At 41.1% G+C, this 25,030-nt stretch overlaps 1 protein-coding gene across 1 annotated transcript in view; it reads right to left on the bottom strand.

The window, feature by feature from the left end:
- pdzph1 (PDZ and pleckstrin homology domains 1) overlaps nucleotides 1–25,030 on the bottom strand; it is a 75,708-nt gene that overhangs the window by 15,285 nt on the left and 35,393 nt on the right. The window contains exons 8-11 of the mRNA XM_043710190.2: nucleotides 15,580–15,758; nucleotides 11,268–11,425; nucleotides 7,767–7,809; nucleotides 312–498 (exon numbers count right to left, since the gene is read on the bottom strand). Of these exons, the coding sequence (XP_043566125.2) occupies nucleotides 312–498; nucleotides 7,767–7,809; nucleotides 11,268–11,425; nucleotides 15,580–15,758 (567 nt within the window). The remainder of the gene's footprint in view (nucleotides 1–311; nucleotides 499–7,766; nucleotides 7,810–11,267; nucleotides 11,426–15,579; nucleotides 15,759–25,030) is intronic.

Genomic DNA, 25,030 nt, shown 5'->3' with positions numbered 1-25,030 from the left:
TTTAAAATAATTTGAAAATGTCACAAATGTGATGTGAGAGAAACCTTTTGACAAATTGAGTCATTCAGGTCTGGATGCACTACCTGGAAATATGGTGGAGGCAAGTTTAAATGAGGCATTTGAGGGCATTAAGTGATTGTTTATACTCAAATAATGTGCAAAAATGCTGGAAAAAAGCAGGAGAATGGCACAGTTATTATATTGCTTATTGGATAGCTGGTGGGTCGAATGGAGTCCTTCTACACTGTAAGACTTCCTAGTTCAATGCCAAAACGTTTTCACATACCACTTACATTCCAAGCATTGCTCACCCTGTGCATGTGTGGAACGAATCCCTGCATAGAAATAAATGCAGGCATCTTTCAGCACACAGTAATGCTGAGTCCATACATCCTTGTTCCGATCTATCTGGTAAAGAAGACCAAGACAATCTGGGCTCTTGATGGCCAATGGTGGAAGGTTGGCATTATGGTGAGTCACATCCACCCAGACATGATTCTGTAAATGAAAGGATCTTTTTGTTAACACATTTGTGTCTCTAGATATATTAAATATATTAATGTTACTGTGTCCATCACTTTCACCAACACAACAAATATTGCAGATTTCCAGTACTATCCTAGAGTCTTCATAAATTGTAAATTAATCTCCCAAAACATAGATCTGTGCAACTTGGGAGAAAAAAAATCATAATAGCAATAAAAGATGTATTTGCTTTATCATTGATTTTTGACACTTATATTTATCAATAATAAAATAATGAAAGTGGGGAAACTTCTGTTTGGAATGATTCATTACTGCATCAATTGAGTAACAGCTTCTGCTAGCTTCCAATATGAAGGATGATGCAAGTCACGGAATAGGATATTTTGATGATGAAACTTCCAGGAATTTATCCGACTACAGTTTGGCAATCTGAATCCATTCTCCTTCTGGGCAGCTGTCTATACCAGGCAAATGCTATGAACTCTTTATTATCCCTGTATGCATCTGTCAGATTCTTGTATTCCTTAATGGAACATTATCACTTTCATATTGGATTGGTAAGTAGCGTAGGTTCAATTTTATTGAAATGCTCAAATGAGCTTACTTAAGAGACAACTGATACATTGCCATGACAGGGTGATTTATATACACGTTCTTAGTGTAGCACGCTGCTGCTTGGAGTCCTTGTTGCTGCTGGTCATATGGTGTTATTCTGGTTCTGGGCTCATCAGCATAGTCAGCTCGAATGCAGTAATACAACATTCTGCACACCCCCTCCCACCAAAATAAAATTACAAGTGGGTCATGACTCCTCAGACACTAAAGCAGTCCATGTTCAAATGTAGAATGACCTGACAATATCCAGACTTAGACAGACAATGACCATATTCAATAAAAGACAATCTAACCACTGTTCCTTGACAACCAATAGTGTTACCATCACTGAATCCAACTCTATCAACATAATGGGGGTTACCATTGACCAGAAACTCAACTAGATTCACCATATAAATACCATGGCTACAAAAGGTCAGAGGTTAAGAATCCTGCAGCAAATAATTCACCTCTTGACTCGCCAAAGCCTGTCCACTATCTAGTTGGCATAATTCAGGAGAGTAAGGGAATATTCCCTACTTAAATGGGTGCAGCTCCAACAACTCTGGAGAAGCTTGACACCATCCAGGGCAAGGAAGCTGCTTGATTGACAACACATCCACAAACATCCAGTTGCTCCACCACTGATGCTTAGTAGTGACACAATGTACTATCTACAAGTTGTATTGCAGTAATTTTCAAAAGATCCTTAGACAGCACTTTCCAGCACTTTCATCTAGAAGGGCAGTAGCAGTAGATCCATGGGATCACGTGCATGTTCCCCTCCAAGCCACTCACAATCCTGACTTGGAAATATATCACCATTCTTTCAGTCACTGGGTGAAAATTCTGGAATTACCTCCCTAACTAACAGTATTTTGGTTCTATCTACAGCACATGGAATGTGGTGATCCAGAAGGCACCACCTTCTCAATGACAACTAAAGATCAGCAATAAATACTGGTCAGCCAGCAAATCCCATGAGTGAATAAAACAAAGAGTGAAAATTGTGGCTGCAAAAATACTCACAGAAACAAGAATTGTAAAATGTTTATTTTGAAGTTCAAGTGCAGCATCAAGTACATTGGTGTCATATCAGCCAATGCCCAGGGTGAATTATCTCAGGCGATCTGTGCAAGCAAGATGTTGTGCAGTTAATCTGCCAATCATGCAGTGGGTGAACCTAAATTACTTCCCACTAGTTTGACCTTCTCGAGTTGAAGGTTCTGGTTCCATATTTCAAGGACAGGTGGATGCTACATTACTCAGCACTAGTCAGGGGCTTCTCCTTAGTAACCACTCCAAGAACATCAGCGAAGCATCCTAAGAAGTCCTAGTTTCCTGCCAACGTCACATAGGCTGCTCTCCATGTGGTGCTGGATGGGGGTCACTAACAAAAAGGGACATCTCCTTCCAGGCAACTGAACCATGAGCCATCTCATCAGATGGGATGTTCAATTGGTACGGCCCATACATAGCCTTTATGGGCGCAATGGCAAAATCTGTCATGTTTACTGACCCCAGGAAGGAAAGGTCTAACCTATGTCTGGGGTTTTCAAAGCCACACAATAACATACATGGGAAATGGATAACCTACATGCCAAGTTATCATTGCTGTGAACCCAAATAGAGGGGACAGATCAGCACCTCAAGCCCATAGTAGTGGAAGTGTCATCAGTTAGAGTTGTCAAACATTGCAGGGCTACAGTGAAACCTCATTTCATTCTGAAGCCTGCAAGGGTAATGAGGGTAAGGATATCAGAGCCAGAGTTGAAGGGAAAAGTCAATATCTTATTTCACAGATAAATCAAATTGAAAAACAAGTTCATCAAAGACCAATGTGAGATCCAGCAAGCAGAGGACTGACAGGCGACTGCACAAGTGAACAGTAGCAGGAACCAAAAAAGTCACAACCCACTCAGTCACTTTGGAAAGGCTGGTTATAAGGTCCTCTCTGGCTCTTCAAATCATTGTACCCAACTGCTGTAACCTCTTTGATAGTCCTCCTGGCCCATCTCAGAATCCTCACCCACATCCTCAAATTCAGAGGTTTCCTCTCACCACTGCATCTTCTCCTCAGCCCAGTTTGGTCACTGAGAGAGTGTGTAGTGTGGGGCACTCTGTCATGTTATAGTGCATGACATTGCCTGACCAGTCCAGGCATCAATACCTCGGCTTCAGCAGGGCTAAGGCCTGCTAGGGAATGGGCCTGGTCGAAGTGCGATCAGCATCCTCTCTCCACTCAATGGCAGTCTGAGGGTTTCTTAGAGGTTTCAACAGCTAGGTATAGGAATGCATCCCTTTTCAACAGCAACCATCCTTCTGGGCAGAGAGTTTATGAAAGATGCTGGTCCCCATGAATGATCAGTGATGTTCGGGTCACAGCAACTCTTTGGATATCTAACCAACATATATTTTGTTTGTTCTAGTCACAAATGATTTGAATATTAACTGAATGTAATGTTCATGGTAGAATGTTCTGATAGCGATGTGGGTGCACTTGATTGCACCCTGAACCTGCAGGAAACCAATGATGGCTAAGAATCCTTCACTGCCTGACTGTCTAGGTCAAGCTGGACAGAGGTATATTGGTGAGCTCCTGTGTTAACAGCACCAGTAATATTCTGGACACAACTATCGCATTGTGAGATGCCACAGAGACCTACAGCAGCTCCCTAAAACAATCCACAGAATCTAACAACACTTAAGGTCAGCAATATGGTTACTGGGATGGGATTGCTGTCAGTTTTTTTTTATGGCAGGACATTGTCCAGTAGATGGCATAAGTCTAATGCTATGACTTGGGACATCCTTTGTGACATCTGCACCAACTTTTAGGTCCAGCAAATGATTAGCATGTAGATCCTGTTCCATATAAGACCTCTCCTCCACTATGGTGGGTCTTGAACTGCTACTTCTCCCACTGGACACTGTGTAGCAGTCTGTGGTGGCTGCTCCTGTTTCCATAATGGCTCCTTTGCAGTAATAGGATTGAAAGAAGAATTGCTGGATTGGCCTCTGCATTGCTTTCTCAACTTACAGTAGATCAGTGAGAGCTGTAAGAGAAGTATGCAATCTTAGTAAAGGGAAACTTCATCATTAATGTGCTTCCCCATGAAGCTCCAGGTGATCTCCTCATAAATGGTCACCTCTCAACTGGCCAAGGTCCCATGCAGCTTGCGCACCATTTGTTTCTGCGTGCGAGGATATTGAGAGGATAGCTCCTTATCTCCAGTCTTACAGGAACATGGCAATACAGGCAGCTCTTCGATGATGTGATGGTTGTGTTCTTGTGCAACTCCGCATTATAGAACAATCATGCTTTAGAAACAACTACAAACGTTGACAATGTAATTGCATCACAGCCAACACAAATTCTAAAAGTTTGCGCTTTAGAAACAGTGTCTCCAATTTGTCAATTGCATTACAGTGAATTTGCATTTACAAAATGTGCGTTATATTTATACTACTGCAAGATTACCCTTAAACCTGATAATACCCTTTTCCATACAGTTCAGTAATCCAGATTTCAGGCGAGATGATCCAAGAAGGTATCCATGCCAGGATTCCCTGAAATATCCCTCCACACCCACACCAAAACTACTACAGGCGTCCTGTCCCAAGAGCCTGTGTGTGAGGGGTTGGCAGTGTCACAGATTGTAGTCTGCAGAACTGTGTGTCTTGGCTGATGGAAGATGAGATGTTGAGTAAATACAAGTCAAAAACAATCAAATGTAAAGTTTCCTGAAGATTATGCCATGTGACATCCAAAATGGATGATCAAACCACCAATGCATTGTACAGAATCTTAGGGTGTGATTTTCCAATTTCTGTAATGGCAATAACTATGGCATGTTCAATGAATTAGTCACAATGTCTGAGTCATGTCCATTTGGAATGCAGGTCATGGTTTCAGTGGATACAACAGGATGCACTTCACATTCTCTCTAACTTCAAATAATGTTGATCTTGCTAATGCTGATCTTGCTTTGTGCACCTCCTGTGCAGTGTAATCCATATGCTTCACTCTGTCTAAGCACCCACCGAACTGCATGACCTTGCTTACTATGATCTGCCTGTAATGCTCATAAACAAAGCTTTTCACTGTACTTAGATACAATAAATCAAATCAAACTGTTTGTCTGCATTATGATGGCAGTAGTGTTAAATCTTACAGATCTTCTTGTCTAGCTGCAGTAGCTTCATATTTTGTGCCATTGTTTAGAAATGATTTTGTCTTTTTGAAAAGCTTTAATGGAGCTTGAGTAGATAATGGAGCTTGCTATAGATTCAGACAGCTCAGCCTCTGAGAAATCACAGTCCTTTGTTTTCTCTGCACCTAGTCATTAAAATGATCAGTTAAGTCTTGTGGCTGTTGCCTGTAAGATATCAGCTCCAAACAGTGAATTCTAAATTTCACTTCTCTATATCTAGCTGATCTTCTAGCATTTTCTGTAGTTTGCAGAATCCCTCTGCTTATCTTCAGTTGGATCGCATGTGTTGCCTCTGTACAAACCCTCATTCCAACGGCTATCTTTATTTTTACCAGTTGCTTATCGGCTCTGCAATGGCTAAATCTAAAAAGCATAACCCCATTCTTGGGAAAAAAACCCTATGTTCTGAGAGGACGTCTGGTGCCTTGCTACTGATTTTAGACCATAAAGTTAGCCTATGTGGAAATTCCACATTGCAACTGTTATACTTGCTTTGTTTTTCTTCCCTGTGCTGTGACTCTAACTTTTTTTGTTTTACATGCTTTATTCTAATGCGCACAATGATGACACCTGAGATTGGCCTGAGGCCACATAACGTTTGTAACCCAATTCAGAACCATCTCCCCATCCACACAGACAACCAATCTGGCCAGATGAAGAATAGAAGATGAGAAATGAAAACTTTGTTTGCCAGCACCAATTATATAATTTTATTTCATTTCTCAGATCACGGTGTAACTTCTACACTGCTTCAAATTTTGTCTGAGCCCTTTTGTTGTGGTTCTCAAGTTCACAACACTACCTTTTTTTTTAGAATGAGTCACCGCTGATCACTACATTGTATTCTTGTGTTGAGTTTCTGAAACAGAAATTTAGTTCATTCAGATTGATAAATAATTTACTCAATATATTTCAATTTACTTAAAAATCTCCGATAGACTTACTTATCAATAAACTTATTTTGTAGTGTAACTAAAAAGTTATGTGCTCCTTCTCAGTATGACATGCTGCTGCTGCTTGAGTCCTCATGGCTGTTAGTCATACGCTGTCATTCTGGTCCTTGGTTTTATTAGCGTACTCAGCTCTTAAAACATTAACACAACAGCATTAACATGTAAGCATACTAACTCTTCTGTGCAGTTCATTGCTTACTGGCTGAAACTCCCATGCTTGAATTTGTCTACACATTTAGGTTAGCTACTGTATTGTGTTCTTTTTTGCTGATATACTGCTTACAGCTAAAATTATAATGGAGAACTGTTCAGGCATCCTTTAGGATACAGTATTGTGAGATCAACTGATAGAGATGTGATGTTAACAATTGAGAAGGAGTTGGATAATGGAGAATTTGTATTTCATATGCTTGAAGCAGTTTAAGCAAGTTAACTTTCAAGAATTAGAACACAAAAGTGAGAAAAGTGGTTAAAAATAAACATGTAGGTTAACATTTTGAATAACGGTACGGATGGCCAATACACTGTGACACCAAGAAGGCAGAAATAAGGTAAAATTCTCTCCAAACAACTGAGTGCTGGGTTGCAACCACAACACTGCAATGGGCTTAGTGGGGACTGGAGGGTTTCCTATGCATTGGAATGAGAAATACCAGGGGAGAATTGCCCCCACTTCAATTCCCAAGAAGAGTCATATTGGATTCAAAACATTAACTCTCTTTCTTTGACTGCAGATGCTGCTGGATATTCTGAGTTCCTCTGGCATGTTTTGGAAAGCACTGACAATCTTCTAATGTTGATTCAGAGCACCATTCCTGGAGGACTTGGAGCTCATACATGGAAGTTTGGGAGAAACAGAAATGAAAACATAAAACTGCAGGGGTGACAGCATTAGAATGAGCACCATCACTTCAAATCCATTTGACAGGAGCTCATGGTACTAGGTGTATAACTGGAGTGCCTTCCAGAGGGCAGGGAAACCCAGGACTTATTACTGTTTCTTGGGGAGGAGGGTCCTTCTTAGAGAATAGGGTTACACAGGATCCCAAAAGCTAGCTTTATAAGGAAGAACACGTACTTCATATTTTTAAATGATGTATCTTTTTAAACCATCTAACCCCTTGAGGTCCTGAGACGTCAAAACTCCAAATGTACCAGCTTTTCTGTTTCCTGCCAATCTTTAATCTATTGATAGCCTTACTTAAGCTAGTGAAAGCTGTACTACCAACAATTTGTCTATGAAACACTCATGTAAACCCAAGCCAGCATTATCAAGTCTTGAACTCATTTGAAATCCTTTCAATATGTTTGTGTGCTCAGTTACAGTGAGTGGATTGAAAGTGTTTTTGAGCACCTGAGAAGATAAGTTTCAAGTTAGAAGAGAAGGAGGCTCCATACATTGTATCAAGAAAACAAGGAGAAATTACAAATACAAATCGAACAAAAAGAAACCAATCTGCTTAAGGAACACAATTTATTAAAGGATTCTATTTGCTGCTGTAATTGGGTTGGCATGTACCTGATGAACAGGATGCACTGCTCGCTCCATTGCTTCTAGCCACCTGCAATAAATAGCAAAGAGATGAATGCATTTTTCACTTGGTTAATAAAGAAAAGATCATCCAAGAATAGCCTTTTTTTTAAAAAATGCATGAATATTTACAGGTACTTTATAATTTCAATATGCTGGATATTACAATAACATAATAACAAGTGGGAGAATTGTACGCAAATGCTATAGGTGTAGGCATTAGCTCAATGTTATCACCTTTTCTCTTGACTCTGAAAATCATGGTTCAAGACTTACTTCAGAGACTTGAGCATATTGTTTAGATTGAAAAGTTAGGGCAATATTGAACATATTGCAATGTTGGATTGGCTGGAGATGCTAAACCAAGATGGATGTAAAAGACCCAGTGGCAATTTTAAAGAGGAGAACAGTTCTTCCACCATCCTGGCCAATGTTGGCCACTCAAATTCACTAAAAACAAGATATTTGGTCATTTATTTCATTGCTGTTTGTAGAAACTTTAGCAAATTGACCACGAGTTTTAGAGCATTATGACAATAATGACTTGTCAGAAATTCTTTATTTGAGATGATCTGATGTTGTTATATTGATAGGTTCTTTCTTTAAGTTATGCTAGAATCTCACTGGTCCTGATCTTAATGTCCATGAATGGTGATTGCCTCCATGATTGATTCTGCCAGGACCTATCAATGTGAACAAATTGAGCTGAATGTTCAGCAGCTAGTTTTCACATTGATATTTTCCAAGCTGCATAGAAGTACCAGGGAGTGGTAGGATGCTGGGGGGATGACGAAATGGAGTGGTGAGGATTGGTGCTGCAATTTAAAGCAAGGAAAAAACTTTGCTATTAAGCAAAAGGGACCTCGAGGGTTGTGTCTTGAACTAGTGAGATCAGCAGGGTCAGGGAGAGAAAGCATGGGGCCTGTGGCTTCCCCTGTTTCTGGCTCCCTTTTTACCCACCTCCTCCCCCAATATTAAACATGCCACTTCATACCTGCCAGGTACCAAGAAACTGCAACCACAGTCACAGTAGGGGTGGATAGGTCTAACAACATTTCTTGGCTTTTGTACTCTTTACTGCTTTAAAGACCATTAAAAGCTCAGGTTTCAATATGATAGACTTTACAAAGGCAGCATTGTCAGAAGATTGCATACAAATTAGCTATTCTTGCAAAGCAGCTAGCTCCACACCTTTGAGGTTGGCCCTATGCAATATTAGCAGAGCAACATTATTCAAAAGAATTAAACATCACAACAAGCACTGCAAACAGCTATCTCATTTGCAAATTAAAGTATCTTGATCTTTCACTGACATATTCTATTGTTGCATGATTCCTGCTTTTACTTTTGTGTTTAAAAATAACAAAAATCATCCAGTAAATTAGCACCAACGCATTCAGCTGCAATAAGATGCTATTTCTATTCATACAAATAGGCTTTGATAACAGAAAAAATAAACACTTTCCAACTGTGTGGTAAATTTTTTTTTCATGTTAAACTGAAATTAACCACACTTGAAAATGCCCAGAATTAAGTAAATGCCAGGACAGCAAAATACTGTCTATGTCAAGCACATTTTCTCAAGAGTAACTTGTAGTTTTCAGAGGCTCCTTTTTCATTCTTTCTAACTCCTTTATTAGGTTTTGCATGTACGTTGTAACACAACCTTCTTATTTGGGCTGTTGTATGTGAGATTTGGAGTTGTACAGAAGTAAACCACTGTGCCACCGTGCCACCGTGTGGGTGGCACGGTGGCACAGTGGTTAGCACTGCTGCCTCACAGCGCCAGAGACCCGGGTTCAATTCCCGCCTCAGGCGACTGACTGTGTGGAGTTTGCATGTTCTCCCCGTGTCTGCGTGGGTTTCCTCCGGGTGCTCCGGTTTCCTCCCACAGTCCAAAAATGTGCAAGTCAGGTGAATTGGCCATGCTAAATTGCCCGTAGGTAAGGGGTAAATGTAGGGGTATGGGTGGTTTGTGCTTCGGCGGGGCGGTGTGGACTTGTTGGGCCGAAGGGCCTGTTTCCACACTGTAAGTAATCTAATCTAATCTAAGTAGCACTGAAGGAATTTAGCAGTAGCCTCGATAAGCATTACCCCTCCCGTTAAATTTAAAACCATAAACAAGAATGCATTATGTCTCAGATGCTGCAAGACAACAGGTAATAGGTTAGCATGAAAGATGTTTCTTTCAAAATAACTGACACACTTCTGTACGTAAAAAGCCATCACCCTAAACATATCTTGCTTAGATCAAGGTCACAGTTAATGTATTTCCATTGCATATATGGATATATGGAAGATTTTAAACAGGCATTTGCTACCCTTTTTACTGCATCTCAAATCTCGAATTTAAATTTCACAGTTGTCACAATATTTTGCACAATAGTACCCCAAATATTAACTCTTAAACACATGCAGCCTTTAGCTTGAGATTCCACAATCATTATGTATTAATACATTATCTCCGTAAATTGATTTGACCCACTTTCTAGGCGGACTTCATTCCACCTACTTCACTTCAGATAGTAAAAAACTAGTCCTGATCCCAGCAAAAGGCACTAGACTCAGCAAAAGACCGTCTCGTCCTAGCAAAAGGAATCGTCTCTCAGTCCTAGCTCCTACATCCAGTCTCAGTAAAAGAATGCCCTTTTCTAGGCGTGGCTTCAGGTAAAAAGTTCTCAGTTCAAGGCTCCTGGGTCTAAGCAATAGGTGGCTCTGTCTCTAGCTCCCCTGGCCGCTGTCAATATTGCCACTTACTTTGCTAACTGGTTCTCAAATCAAAAACTGTTTCCTACCCAAGGGTGTTGCTCATGAGCCTGCTTCATGAGCATATCAGCAGCAAAATGCAAAAGAAACAGGCTTTGTTTAGAGAAGCAGCTTCTCATCAATTCTACCGATAGGGGCAATTTCTTTAATTGGTCTCTCCAGTGAGTGAATCTTCTCAGGCCCTGGTTTGGGTCCTTGCATGCAAGTTAAGTGTCGAGCGTCATATTGCTGTTCAGTGGGGCTGGGTCTTTGCAGGACAAATGGAGCACAGTCAAAGTTGGACAATCTCATCCAGAATGTACCCTGGATATCAGAACCAATGATCTCTGGTAGTGGAATCTTGCCATGGAGCAGAATATCTACTATGCACATATTTGTGAGCACATTGAGGCTATTAGGAACATCAAGCCCATGTTCCCCAAAGCCAGCGGTCCAGTGATTTAGAATTGTGTGATTTCACCTGACCCTTGACAAGCAGGGGGAATGTGGCAATACCAAGTGTGTGACATTAGACCTCTGTTGCTGCAGATAGGAGAACAAGTTCCTTTGCAGCCTCTAGAAAGGTCCATGGCATACTCTTTCACTTCACCATTGACCACAGGTCTGGGCCAATGCATAATTCCAGGGCCTGTGTGTTTTAGTGATTAAAATTATAGATCAAGGTATTAAACTTCCCTTTGCAGTCTAAGAATGCTGCTTTGTGTTGATTTTTTAATTCTGTACCTTTTCATTTCCTGGTTTGAAGTTGAACAGAAGTAGAACATTCTGTTCCTTGACTGTAGAGTACATTTAAAGGCAAATGGTTTTCCCAAGCTTGTGTCAACTGCAACTTCAGCTCCTTCCAGTTTCATCACGTCAAGTGGTCGGCACTTTCCTTCGTCCTACACACACACAAGTAATGTTGAGGTAAGTTTACGTCAAGGTCTAACAGATCAATATATAACTGAATATTTTGAAATTGAAGATATATTATTTGTGCTCCTGTTAGGCGATCAAGTTCCAATTGAGGTCTTGGGGCAGTGGTGACTGGGGGTGCAGGGATTGGAACTGGAGGTGACTAGGTTGCTGTGGCGTAATTAGTACAAGAAGATAATTTCAGATATCTGGTTGTCATGGATAAGTTGGACCAATGGGTTTGTTTCCGTGCTGTACATCTCTATGACTCCATGTTCCAGTTTTCCAGTCAGAAAGCAAGTTAAACGGTTTGACTTCATTCTCTCGTTTGTACTACTGAACATCTTACAATATGTTAATCCTGAACTGAAATCGTGTGGACAATTGTTTGAACTGCCTGATGCAACTAGGATACTAAATACTAATAAAGCAGAGTAATTGTAATTTAAAAATGGGGCAAATAGAATAACTGATTCTCAGTTTTGAGTACTCAAAACCATTTCAATTCCTCCCAGTCCTATCTCATTTACCACCTCCTTATAAATGCACATTGAAGCCAACCCAGAACTGACAATCTACCAAGATCTTCAGAACCTACTGAAAGTGCCATTTTAATCACACAAACCTTTGAGTCTCTGGGAATGCTAAAGTGTTGGAGGTTTTGATGCAAAGGCTAAATGGTACAGCTTCTGGCTAACATCAGAGTCGGCACCAAGAATCTGGTGAGTGATCTGTCAGTGCAACCTCCCTCAAAGAGCAATCAGCATCCACACTCTCCATGCGAGAATATCACACCTCATCTACATGCATTTTCAAGACATGCAGGTGCCGGCGTTGGACTGGGATGAATAAAGTTAAAAATCACACAACACCAGATTTTAGTCCAACAGGTTTATTTGGAAGGTTTGGCTATAAATTCTGTGAGCATGATCTTAACCTCCATGACCACCTGATGAAGGAACAGCATTCCAAAAGCTAGTGCTTCCAAATAAACCTGTTGGACTCTAACCTGGTGTTAGTATTTTCAAGGATAGCTATGCCTGTGCCTGTGGTCACCCAGATCAGACTGTTTAGGTAAAAACAAGGACTGCAGATGCTGGAAACCAGAGTCTAGATTAGAGAGGTGCTGGAAAAGCACAGCAGGTCAGGCAGCATCCGAGGATTCGAAAATCCTGCTCCTCGGATGCTGCCTGACCTGCTGTGCTTTTCCAGCAACACTCTAATCCAGATCATACTGTTTGCCAATTGTGGATGAATGTAGGCTACATAGGTTTGCAGCAGGATCCCAGCCAAAAATGCAGTGATGTAACTTGGCTGTCTGATTCGACTTTGACATTTTGCAGCTTTGCAAGTCCAGCACAAGAATACTAAACCTCAGGAAAGGGGGAAGCCTTGGAGGATGTATAGCCCATAACTGTTCTGAGGAAGATTCATCGGACCCGAAACATTAACTCTGATTTCCCTTCAAAAATGCTGCCAGTCCTACTGAGCTTTTCCAGCAATTTCCGTCTTTGTTTTGTTTCTGATTTACAGCATCCACAGTTCTTTCAGTTTATATTTAGCCCATAACTGTTGTTCTGTACAATCATTTCACAGTAAATGAAATGCTTAATCCAAAATAAGACTCTATTAATTACTGGTAATTATGTCAGCACCCAGAAAGGTTGAAGACATACACATGCATATATCATCAAAATTACAGGTGAATAGGGCCATAGTCAGTTATGGTGGGTGTGTAGATCATTACCTGACAGTAACAGGATTGGGCTGGTGGTGGGTCAATTCCCACCAGTGACAGGATGTGGGGAGAGGGGTGTGAGTGGTGAGAAGGTTCCCTTGAGTGACTGGTGAAGGGTCAATGTATCATGTTGTTATTATCTGTCAATGGCAAGTGAGAGCAAACAAAAATAGAAAATGCTGGAGAAACTCAGCAGGTCTGGCAGCAGACCAGAGTTAACATGTCAAGTCCAGTAGCACTTTGTCAGAATTGAAAATAGCTGGAAAATGATGGTATTTTTGTTGATGATGGAGTGGGCTGTGATTTGGGAGGGAGGTGGAGAACGAGTGAATTGAATAGATTTAGGCAGTGCCCAGAGTGAGAGAGAAAAGGAAGTAGACAAAGGGACTGCTGATGATAAGTTGGAGAGAAATAAATGCCGAATGTGTGCTAATGAGAATGTGAAGAGTTGAAAATGGGTTGGTTGTGCTGGGAGCAACCTCCTGGGGGTGTAGGGTGGATAACAAACATGAAGGAAGGTGTTCACTCTCTAAAATTCTTAAACTCAGTGTTATGTGCTGAGTACTAAGATAGCTGCTCTGCAAAGGTTTTTCAAGCACAGCCAAACCGTTTTCAGCTACTCACGTTCTCATTCGCATCGATTCAACATTTACTGCTCTCTTGGTTTCTCATCAGCAATCCCTTTCCTTTACCTTTTTTTTCTCTCTGTCTTTGTTACCCCATGCCCCCCCAAATCCCTTAGCACTGTCGCTAACAATTCAACACACTCCTTTCCTCCTCCCTACCTCACCCCTGGGCATCAGAAAAAATGAGCTGCTTTCAGTTTTGAAGATGGGTTACTGGACTTGAAATGTTGGTTTTGGTTTTCTCTCCATAGTTGCTGCCAGACTTGTTGAGTTTCTCAAGCACAGTTTTTTTTTTGTTTCAGAACTCCAATATCCGCAGTTCACAGAATCCCTACAGTGTGGAAGCAGGCCATTCAGGCCCAAATTGATCCTCAAAAGAGAATTCCATCCAGACCCACTCCCTGTATTCCCAATGGCTAATCCACCTAAATTACACTCTGGGCAATTTAGCATGGCCAATCTACTTAACTTGCACATTTTTGGATCATGGAGGAAACCTACCCAGACACAGGGATAATGTGCAAACTCCATACAGTTTCCCGAAGGTGGAATTGAACCAGAGTCCCTGGTGCTGTGAGGCAGCAGTGCTAACCACTGAACCACCATGCTGCCTAGTCCTTTGTTCTATTTTTATTCTAGTGAGGGGAAAGTTGTACTGGTTCTGTCAATATGATAATATGTGTGATGGGTATTCCTTCTCAATTTCTCTGCAACCTTTGAATGGTTGACTGCTGTACCAGTGCATCACCACCATTGTGAACATTCCAAAATACGTACAAAGCAGGTATCATTCCTAATTTTCCCAATGTAGTCAACAACTGCAAAGGTCTCTTCATTAGTGTCTGAATAGCTGCTTCAGGTGTTCCCTAAAATGTTCTTTTAATAGCATTGTCTGCATTTAATTGCATCTCTTTTGGGACACTATCTGTAAGCATTTGTTTAGTTTTCCGAACGTTCATGACAATACTATGCCTTACCGCTCTGATATCTTAGTGCAGTGATAGTTACTATGCTTTCTGACTGCAGTTCAATATTGCAAAGATTGAAACCCATCTTGAACTTTGGTCAGGTACTTTGCACCTCAGTTCCCAATCTTTTCTTTTCTTCCTGATTGTGGGACAGGATCTTTGAGCTCCTCACACTTCAAATCCTGAGTCAATTACAAAGAATGTCTACATTCACATCTATATCACTTATCTTCACTCCTTCCTCATCTCCACTGCTGCAGAATCACTCATTCACATCCTGACTCAACTTTCCCAATATTCTCTCACACAAATCTATTAAGCTCCTCTATCCCAAAATATGAACAAATCTCCATTTGCTGATCCCTCCATGCCTCTCTTAATTTCCTTGTGATGACTTCCAACTTCTTGGCTTTGCTAGCATCCCCTTTTCCAACACCCCCGGTCCTTTTACTCTAATATTGCTGACATGTTGGTCCAGTTCTCTGAAGTTTCTTGAAAGATTGCTTGGGTGGATGACAGTGAGGAAAAAAGATTTTGGGAGGGTAGAGACAGATTGGTCAGATGGGCATGGGCAGATCAATGGCAGATGTAACTTAGTCCTTGTAAGTGTAAGCATTTTGGAAGCAGTGACAAGAGAAGGGAGTACTCAATGAATGGCAGGGCATTAGGAAGCTCAGAAAAACAAACAGACCTTGGGATGCTTGCCTGTAGATCCTTGAAGGAGGCAGGACAGATTATAAGCTGTTGTCTAATTTACTCTTACTTTAGAACATTGTCATTCATTCGAAAGTTCCATAATTTTCTCGCACCTTTTTGTTCTTGTAATAGTAGAATAAACCGTTGTGTTTTAAAACAAACCATCTTTTTCTCCAACCCTTGAAAAGTCCCGATTGAGTGCGTTTATGTAAGTATCCGCGACATGCTGGTCTTGGGGTGTTTGGACATCGGCTGATGTCTGACCCTACTATGAGAGTCAAAATGTCTGGACCTAGGAATTGAATTACAAAAAAGACAGTTAATGATCTAATATTATTTCAGTGCTGTCCATACATTTTATGGAGTCATTTTATTTGACTCATTTTTAAAAACCATTCTCACAAGTACAGTGTGCCTTGAATTGGGAGATATTTAATGTATTTGTATAACTACCAATTTTTCCAATTTAAGTTTTGGAGAAAGGACTTTGGTTTCAAATCAGGTTTGTGATGGGGTACTCACCATCTGTTTCTCTAGGTATAGTTGCATCAACTTTCAAGTATCTTATTAATGAGGAGTAAGTATTCAAGTCAATTGGTGTCACTTCTATTGACACACTATCCATCTTTTTACTGCTTTTGTACAATTGGTATGTAGTGGCTTGGATACCCTGGTCTCTGGATACTCAAAACTGGGCATACCCCAGGAGATATGCACTGGGACTTTGTGACACCTGTACTCTTGAACCCATCTGACAAGCAATTTCCCCTCTCAATTACTATTCAACTCCCCTCACCCACTTGCCAGCCACCAATCAATCACCTTACAACCTATCTCCACCACACACCTGGCACCTGCCCCCACTGGCACCTTATACCCTCACCCAATGCACTGACTATGAGGGAGTTGCCAAGGAATTTGAAATTTTTTTCTGGGCAATTGTCTGGTATCTGGAGCTTCCATAAATGTCCCCAGCTTTGATTTAGAATTGGAAATTCTGGGGGACTCTAACTCACCGTTCTAAATAGCTACCCAGGAAATGTTGGAGGAATCAGCTCTAACTTTTGGCGAGCTATTCAATTGCTCCCACTCCCAACAATGACATTGTCTCATGGACAACAGACATTCCCCACTCCTGACCACTCAGCTCCCATGACGCGCACGCACATGCACACTTTCTCTCTCTCGCTCACACTCTCGCTCAGTCTCTGGCTCTCACTCTCTCTGACTCTCACTCTCTGACTCTTACACTCTCTCTCACACACACACTCTCAGTCTCTCTCTCACACACACACACTCTCACACTCTCACTCACTCTCTCTCTCTCACACTCTCAGTCTCACACACACACTCTCACACACTCTCACTCTCTCTCTCACACACTCTCTCTCATTCTCTCTCACTCTCTCTCTCATTCTCTCTCTCATTCTCTCTCACACTCTCTCTCACACTCTCTCTCACACTCTCTCTCACACTCTCTCTCACACTCTCTCACTCTCACTCTCACTCAGTTTCTCTCACACACTGTTTCTGTCACACTCTCTCACTCTCACATTCTCTCTCACTCTCTCACACTCTCTCTCACACACTATCTAATACTCTCTCTCTCTCACACTCTCTCTCTCTCACACACTCTCACTCTTACACTCTCACTCTCACACTCACACTTTCACTCTCTCTCAGTCTCACACCCACTCTCTCACTCTCTTTCACACTCACTCTCTCTTACATGCTCTCACTCTCACACTCACTCTCTTTCACACACACACTGTCTCTCACACACACTCTCATTTACACTCTCACTCTCACTCTCACACTCACACTCTCACTCTCTCTGTCTCACACCCACTCTCTCACTCTCTTTCACACCCACTCTTACATACTCTCACTCTCACACTCTCTTTCACACACACATTCTCTCTCATACAACTCTGTCTCACACTCACACACTCTCACTGTCTCTCTCTCACACACTCTCACACACACGTTCTCTTTCTCACTCTCTCACTCTCTCTTACACACTCTCACACTCACTCTTTCTCACTCTGTTTCTCTCTCAGACACACACTCTCTCTCTCACATACTCTCTCTGTCACACACACTCTCACTGTCACACACACTCTCTCTCACTCTCTCACATTCTCTCTCACTCTCACACTCTCTCACTCTCTCACTCTCTCTCACACGCTCTCACTCTCACACGCTCTCACTCTCACACACTCTCTCTCTCACGCACTGTCTCATACTCTCTCACTTTCTCACACACTCTCTCACACACTCTCACTCTTACACTCTCACTCTCACACTCTCTCTCACACACACTCTCTTTCTCACACTTTGACTCTCTCACTCTTTCTTTCACTCTCACACTGTCTCTCACTCTCTCACACACACTCTGACTCTCACACTCTCTCTTTCACTCTCTCACACTGTCTCTCACTCTCTCTCACACACTCTGACTCTCACACTCTCTGTCACAGTCTCTGTCACACTGTCACTCTCTGTCACACTCGCTCATACTCTCTCTCACACACACTCTCATTCTTACTCTCTCGCTCTCTCGATCTCTCTCTTTCTTACACTCTCTCACACACACTCTCTCACACTCTCTCTCTGTCTCATACTCTCACACATGCACTCTCACACTCTCACTCTCACACTCCCTCTCTCTCCCTCTCTATCTCTCTCTCACACACACTCTCTCACTCTCTTTCACTCTCTCACACTGTCTCTCACTTTCTCTCACACACTGACTCTCACGCACACACTCTCACTCACTCGCTCTCTCACACTCTCTCTCTTTCTCTCACACTCTCTCACACACGCACTCTCTCACTTTCTCTCACACACACACTATCTCCCTTAGCTTGACAAACATTTCCCCCTTTTTCCCTGATCTCTGCTGATCTGACTTACTTTTCCCTCCGTCCAAATTCCTCTGATCCCCAACTGGACCTGATGACCTACAATTGTTTTAGCCAAAAATTTCCATTTTATGTACCAGTAGAAATGTTTACAGTACAGTTTTATGATTTTTTTCCCTAGATTACATTATATTTTATTCTCCGTCATGAGAGACTGGTTCTCCTTTCCTCTAACCTAAAAGCCACTCAATCCTTGATTAACTACTATTTCTGACAACTTTACTTTTAATTTTCTTTGCTAGTCATGCCTGACTGATCTTCTTTGTGTTATTGCATCTTGACAGAATGTATAGTTTGCTGTTAGTCATGAAATAGTTCTTTCAGACTATCCATTGCCAATGTACACTCATGCCTTTTAATGTATTTTCTCAATTCACCTCAGCTAATTTGAGCCTCAGGCCTTTCCTTTATTCAAATGTAATACCATTGCTTCAGATTAAACTACCTTGCTGTCAAACATAATGTAAAATTCTATCATGTTGTGGTAACCGAACTATAAAGGTTCTTTTACAATAATGTTATTAATTAGTCATTTTTATTGAACTAACACTTGACCTAAAATAGCATGTCCTTTAGTCAGCTCCTCAACACACTGCTCTAGAAAATTATCCAAAACACACTCCAGAAACTTACCTGCCACAGCTTCAGTGCTCATTTGGTTTATCCAGTCTATATCAAATTGAAGTAGCCAATGATTACTGTGTAACCCATGTTACAAGTGTCTTGCACCTCCTGATTTATGTAATGCCCTACAGTACCACAACTATTTGATGGCCTATAAATAACTTCAACAAAAGCCTGTGGCTCCTTGCTGTTTTTTTTTAGCTTCATCCAAATGAATTCTGTGCATTATACTCTGAGCTGAGATCTTCCCTTATTATCTGTACCACCTCACCTCCTTTGTCTGTCCTTTCTAAACATCAAATATCCTTGAACATTCAGTTCCCAGTCCTGATCACAATGTAGGCATGTTTCTGTAATGGCAATTAGATCATAGCCTTGCTTCTCTCTTTGTGTCTTTAGATCAGCTGCCTTGTTGTGAATACTGCATGCATTCAGTGTCTTTAACTTTATCTTTTTGACATCATTCTGTATTCTATGCTCAGCTTTGTCTTATAGCCGCCCTAACAGTTTTTGTACTTATTTTCAAATTAATTTTCTTCCAATTTGGATTACCCCATACACCCAACAATCTGGATTAAACCCATCCCAACATCACTAGCAATTCTCCCCTCAAGGCTTCCAATCTCAGACCTGTTAAAACAAAACTTGTCTAGCTTGTACAGATCCCACTGCCTCAAAACCTGTCCCAATGCTTCAGAAAGCTGTTGGTCTGTCTCATACACCAGTTCTCCAGCCATGTATTCAATCGATCAATCTTCCTTTTCTTCTGCTCATCAGCACATGGTATGGGGAGTAATCATAAGATGATTGTTCTTGAAGTCCTACTTTTTAATTTCCTTTCTAACTCCCTGAAAATCCTTTCAGAACCTCTTCTCTTCTTACATATGATATTGCATTATTAAAGGCCACAACTTCTGGCTGATTCTGGTTGCCTGGACAGATGTCATATAGCTTAGAAACATAGAAATAGGAACTAGAGTAAGTCATTCAGCCTTTCAAGACTGTTGCACCATATGTTATGATCATGCCTGATCATCCAACTCAATAACCTGTTTCTGTTTCTCCCCCCCCCCTTGCTCTTTGATCCTTTTAGCCCCAAGTGCTACATCCAACTCCTGAAATCATACAATGTTTTGGCTTTGACTGCTTTTTGTTGTAGTGAATTCTATAGGCTCACTATTCCCTGGGAGAAAACATTTCTGCTCAGTTCAGTCCTAAATAATTTACTCTGTATCCTTAAGCAATGATCCCCGCTACTTGACTCCCCCATCCTCGGGAATATCCTTTCTACATCTACCCTGTCTAGTCCTGTTAGACTTTTATAGGTTTCTATGAGGTGAGCTCCATTTTTTCTGAAATCCAGTGAATATAATCCTAACCAGTTCAACTTCTCCTCATACATTGGTCCCTCCCTCTGATAAAGAGACCAAAACTGCACACAATATTGTAGGTGTGGCCCCTCAAGGCCCTGTATAATTGCAGCAACATCTTCCTGCTCTTTGACATCATTGATGCTGGCACACAGCTAGCAACATACCATCCTAGAGTCAAGTTTAAACCTGCAGAAATACTGTCTGATCCCCTGACTATGGAATCTCCTGTCACTGTTGTCTTTTCATTCATCTTCCTCCATCTTCTCCATGAGTGGAACCATGAGCTTGGCTTTGTCTACAACCCCTGTAGATTATGCTCACCACCTTCCAAAATAAAATACTGATTAGCCACCAGCATTGACACGACATGCCTGATGGTCAGCTTTTCCCTCTATCCCTACGAGACACCAGCTGCAAAAGTTTATAAACCCCAATTCAAGCTTATGTAGCCAGTAGCAATTCCTGCAGATGTGTTCATTTGAGACCCAGGGTATGTCTTCACACATACCGCAGGATGTAAATTCGACTTAGTCCAGCTTATTATCATTCTGTAACCATAAACCTATTGGTTACCCTTAGAATAAGAATAAACTTAGGATATTTCACAAAGCTGGTCTCTTTTTTCTAAAAGCTGTTCCTTTTCTCAAGGATACTATGTCCTTGATTCTTTTTCAGAGGGGTCATAAAACGCTCCCGGTTCCGAAGTGACTAGTTTGGTACAGAGATGAAAGAGGATTCTGAGAGGCCTTTTGTTTATATGTAAACAGAAGAGACTTCAGGCCAAAGTGGTCATGTTTTAGAAATGACCTTTATAAAGAAAAGGGAGTGGTCAGTTCTCCAGCTGAGCAGTTCAGTCCAGAACTAGTTAGGAGTACAGCTGTGTGTGAACAGGCTGCAAAAACTCTCTCTCCTTCTGCCTTCTAACTTCAACCTGTAAGAATTTGTTCCATTTTTACTTTTTTTTTAAGAGAGTTTGCTTATTGGGACTGTTTTATATATTGGGAACAGCATAATTAAGTCTAGTTTGGATAGACTGAGTTCTATAGGGGTTCTTTGTTCTGTTCTTTGTGTTGCATTGTGTAATTTTGTGAATAAAGTTTTGTCTGTTTTAAAACCTGGTCGTCTCGCTACCTTACTCTGGGTAACTTTCACTGTGCACTTACCGAAACAAATTGCAAACTTATAGTCTAGGCTGCCTGCTCAAGAATGTTTTGCGTGGTCTGGCCTAGCTCATAACAATATAAACTTTACTTGACTGATGGTAACTTTATTTTCCTACAATTTACTTTATTATTTCATTTTTGATTAAACTTGAGCTCTGACGGAGGGTCACTACACCCAAAGTGTTAACTCTGCTTTCTCTCCACTGATGCTTCCAGACCTGCAGAGCTTTTCCAGCAAATTCTATTTCTATTTCTCATTTCCAGTATCTGCAGTTTCTTTGGTCTTTTTAAAATTAAACTTGATTTCCCTTTTCGTGTTCCTTATTAAAATTCAAGTTTGTTTCCCCTTTATGAATGACATATTTTTTCTAGTCTTAAGCTATTTAAACACACTCGCTAACAGTAGTTTCTCAATAATCAATGAACTTGCAGTGTTTCTATATCAGGCTTGGATTCTTGGGACAGTCAAAGTTTGGAATTTGGCAGCTGGTGTTGATAAAAAGGGGTGTGATTTCAACCCACTGCTGGTTATATAGTATCCAGTCTTGGACTAAACTGCTTCAATTGGAAAGGCTCCTGGCCCAGATGTTTGCATGTAAAGCTCATCCAAAACAAAGTGCTTATTTTTGTCTAATCTGCATAGGAAGTAGGGTTTCCTACCCTGAGTGGAAGATCTAGGCCATTATTTCCAAACGTTAAACATTGTCCTTCATGCCTTTCTAAGAATTTGCAGCACATCTTGATCAAGTTCTGGTGCTCACTACCTATATTGAAAATGACTTCCCAAAGCATTCCATGGACAAAGAAGAAGTGCATAGAGAAGACTGGCCAACACACACTCACAGTTCAAGAAGCAGAATAAAAATTATGTTCTTTGGTCATAGACAATCAGTGCAAAATGTCTTCAGACCTCCCTGGGTGGGAGGTAAGATTGGCAGAGCTTCTGATCACCCCATGTATGAGGCACTGATTGCCAGTCAAACCTTAATGTGGTATTCATTAACATGCTTTGGCAGACTTGAGTCCTATGTGTTTTCTGGTATTCTTAGGTTGGTTGATTGATGGATTTACTGTCATGTGTACTGAAGTACAGAGAAAAGCTTTGTTTATGAGCAGTACAAGCAAATCATAGTAAGCAAGAACACTCAGATCAGAGGTTGTAAAAAGACTTAGACAGAGGCATACAAGTTACATTGCATTGTACATGCGCTAGGTGAGATCAGCATTATTTGAGGCTACAGAGTTCATTCATCAGTCTAATAATGACCAGGAAGAAGCTGTTCCTGAACTTGCTGGTTTGTGTGTCCTCAGGCTTCTGTATCTTCTGTCTGACAGAAGAAATTGTAGGAGATCATTACTGGGGTTTGATGGGTCTCTGATGATGTTGGCAGCCTTTTTGCGGCAGAGAGGCGTGTAGTTAGAGATCATGAATGGAAGGTTGGCTTCCGTGATAGTCTGGGCCGTGCATGCAACCTTCTGTAATTTCTTTCAGTCCTAGGCAGTGCAGTTGCCATACCAGGCGGTTATGCACCTGGACAGATGCTTTCAATGGTGCATCTGTAAATGTTGGTGAGGGTTCTATGGACATGCCAAATTTCCTGAGATGCCTGAGGAAGAAGAGGCATTGTTGTGCTTTCTTGTCCATCGCATCTACGCAGAAAGTCCAGAACAGATTGTCTGTTATCGTCACACACTCACTCCACTGTCTCAACCTCAGTTCCATTCATGTAGATGGAGGTGAGTTCTCCTCCTTTCTGAAGCCAATAATTAGTTCTTCAGTTTTGCTGACATTGAGAGAGAGATCCTTCTAATTCCACCACATCACCAACCCTCTATCTCCCTCCTGTATTTTGATTCGTCATTGTTAGACATCTGTCCTACTACTGTGGTGTCTTCAGCAAACTTGTAGATGGCATTCATTTGGAATTTGGCACCACAGTCACTGCTTGGGCAGAGGATTTGCTGTAATTCTTCGAAAAATTGAGTGGTCAGCAATAGATTATCGTAGAGAAAGAAATCTTTAAAATTTTGTCAGATCCCCTTATCAATACACTGTAATAAGCTTGCTTCATTCACCCCGCATTACTTCAAGGGGAACATGAGGCTTGAGAAAAAGAGTTTGAGTGAATATTGTGCTGGAAAACGTTCCAGAATTGGATGGGCATTGCCATTGAATTGGGAGAATAATTCAATTTTATGAATTCTTGAGGTTGTTAAATTGTTTTGTTTTTGCATGGAGTGATGTGTGAGGTTTTGACCTATCTGTGTTTCATTAAGGTGATCCTATCAACTCAACCCCTATATCACTTTAAACCAGTTCCTCCTAGGTAATCTTAGAACTAAAATAAAATCATGTTCAAAATGCATGAAAACACATAAACATTTGCAATGAATATTCAGCGACACAGATGCATACTTCAGTCAATTGAATCAAGCAATCACTTAGCATTTGTTTAGCACATTTCATGACCATGGCATGGCCTAAAATGTTCAGAAAATATGAGGTACTGTTGCAATTTGATCAATTCTATAACATGGGACACCAAGATCGTGTCCAGAGCTGCTGAGTTCAAGTGCCCTTGCACTGAAGTAATATTCACTTAAAACTACAGATGTAATTGCCAGAAGAGAACTATCCCCTCAAATATAATGGCTTTTACAGCAGTTTTAGTTGTCAGAGGAAAAGAGAGACAGAATTTAGTGCTTCACCAGGACATTTTCCAATCAGTGACTTTTCTTTGTCCTGGTACACTTCAAGTTAAATCGAAGAACTGATTTGTCACTACAAATGTTAAAATCTAAAGCAAATTGGTAGATTATTGTCCTATGGCAGCCATCTTCAGCTGCTTCATCAACAACCTATCCTCTTCTATAAAGTCTCATGTAGGGATGTTCACTAATTGTTGCATAATATTCAGCACCACTTGTGACTCCTCAAATACTAAAGCAGTCCATGACCAAATGCAGAATGACCTGGACAATATCCAGGCTTGGGCTTAAAAGTGACATGTAATATTTGTACCACCTAGATGCCAGGCAATGACAATCTCCAATAAGAGACAATCTAATCATTGCCCCTTGACATTCAGTGGTGTTACCATCACAGAATCTCCCAGGATGTTGATAGTTACCATTGACCAGAAGCTCAACTGCATGTGCAGTATAAACACAATGGCTACAAGAGCAGGTCAGAGTTTAGGACCTTCTGACTCCCCAAAGCCTGTCCACAAGTTGACAAGGCACAAGTTAGGAGCGTGTAACTGTATATCCTACTTGCCAGAATGGGTCCAACAAAACGCAAGATGCTTGACACTATTCAGGACAAAACAGGTCAATTGGTTGACACAAATCCGTTCCCCATCACGAACACTCAGTAGTAGCATGCATTGCAGAAATTCTTAAAAGATTCTTAGACAGCTTCTTTCAAATCCATGACCACTTCCATCTAGAAGGACAAGGGCAGTAGATACATGGGAACAT

The sequence above is a fragment of the Chiloscyllium plagiosum genome, unplaced genomic scaffold (genome assembly GCF_037043375.1).
Source record: "Chiloscyllium plagiosum isolate Xiang-an unplaced genomic scaffold, Cpla_swu_hap1 HiC_scaffold_2, whole genome shotgun sequence".
Lineage (NCBI taxonomy): Eukaryota > Metazoa > Chordata > Chondrichthyes > Orectolobiformes > Hemiscylliidae > Chiloscyllium > Chiloscyllium plagiosum.
Note: the sequence above shows the minus strand (reverse complement) of the source record. Positions and strands in the feature narration are given on the sequence as shown.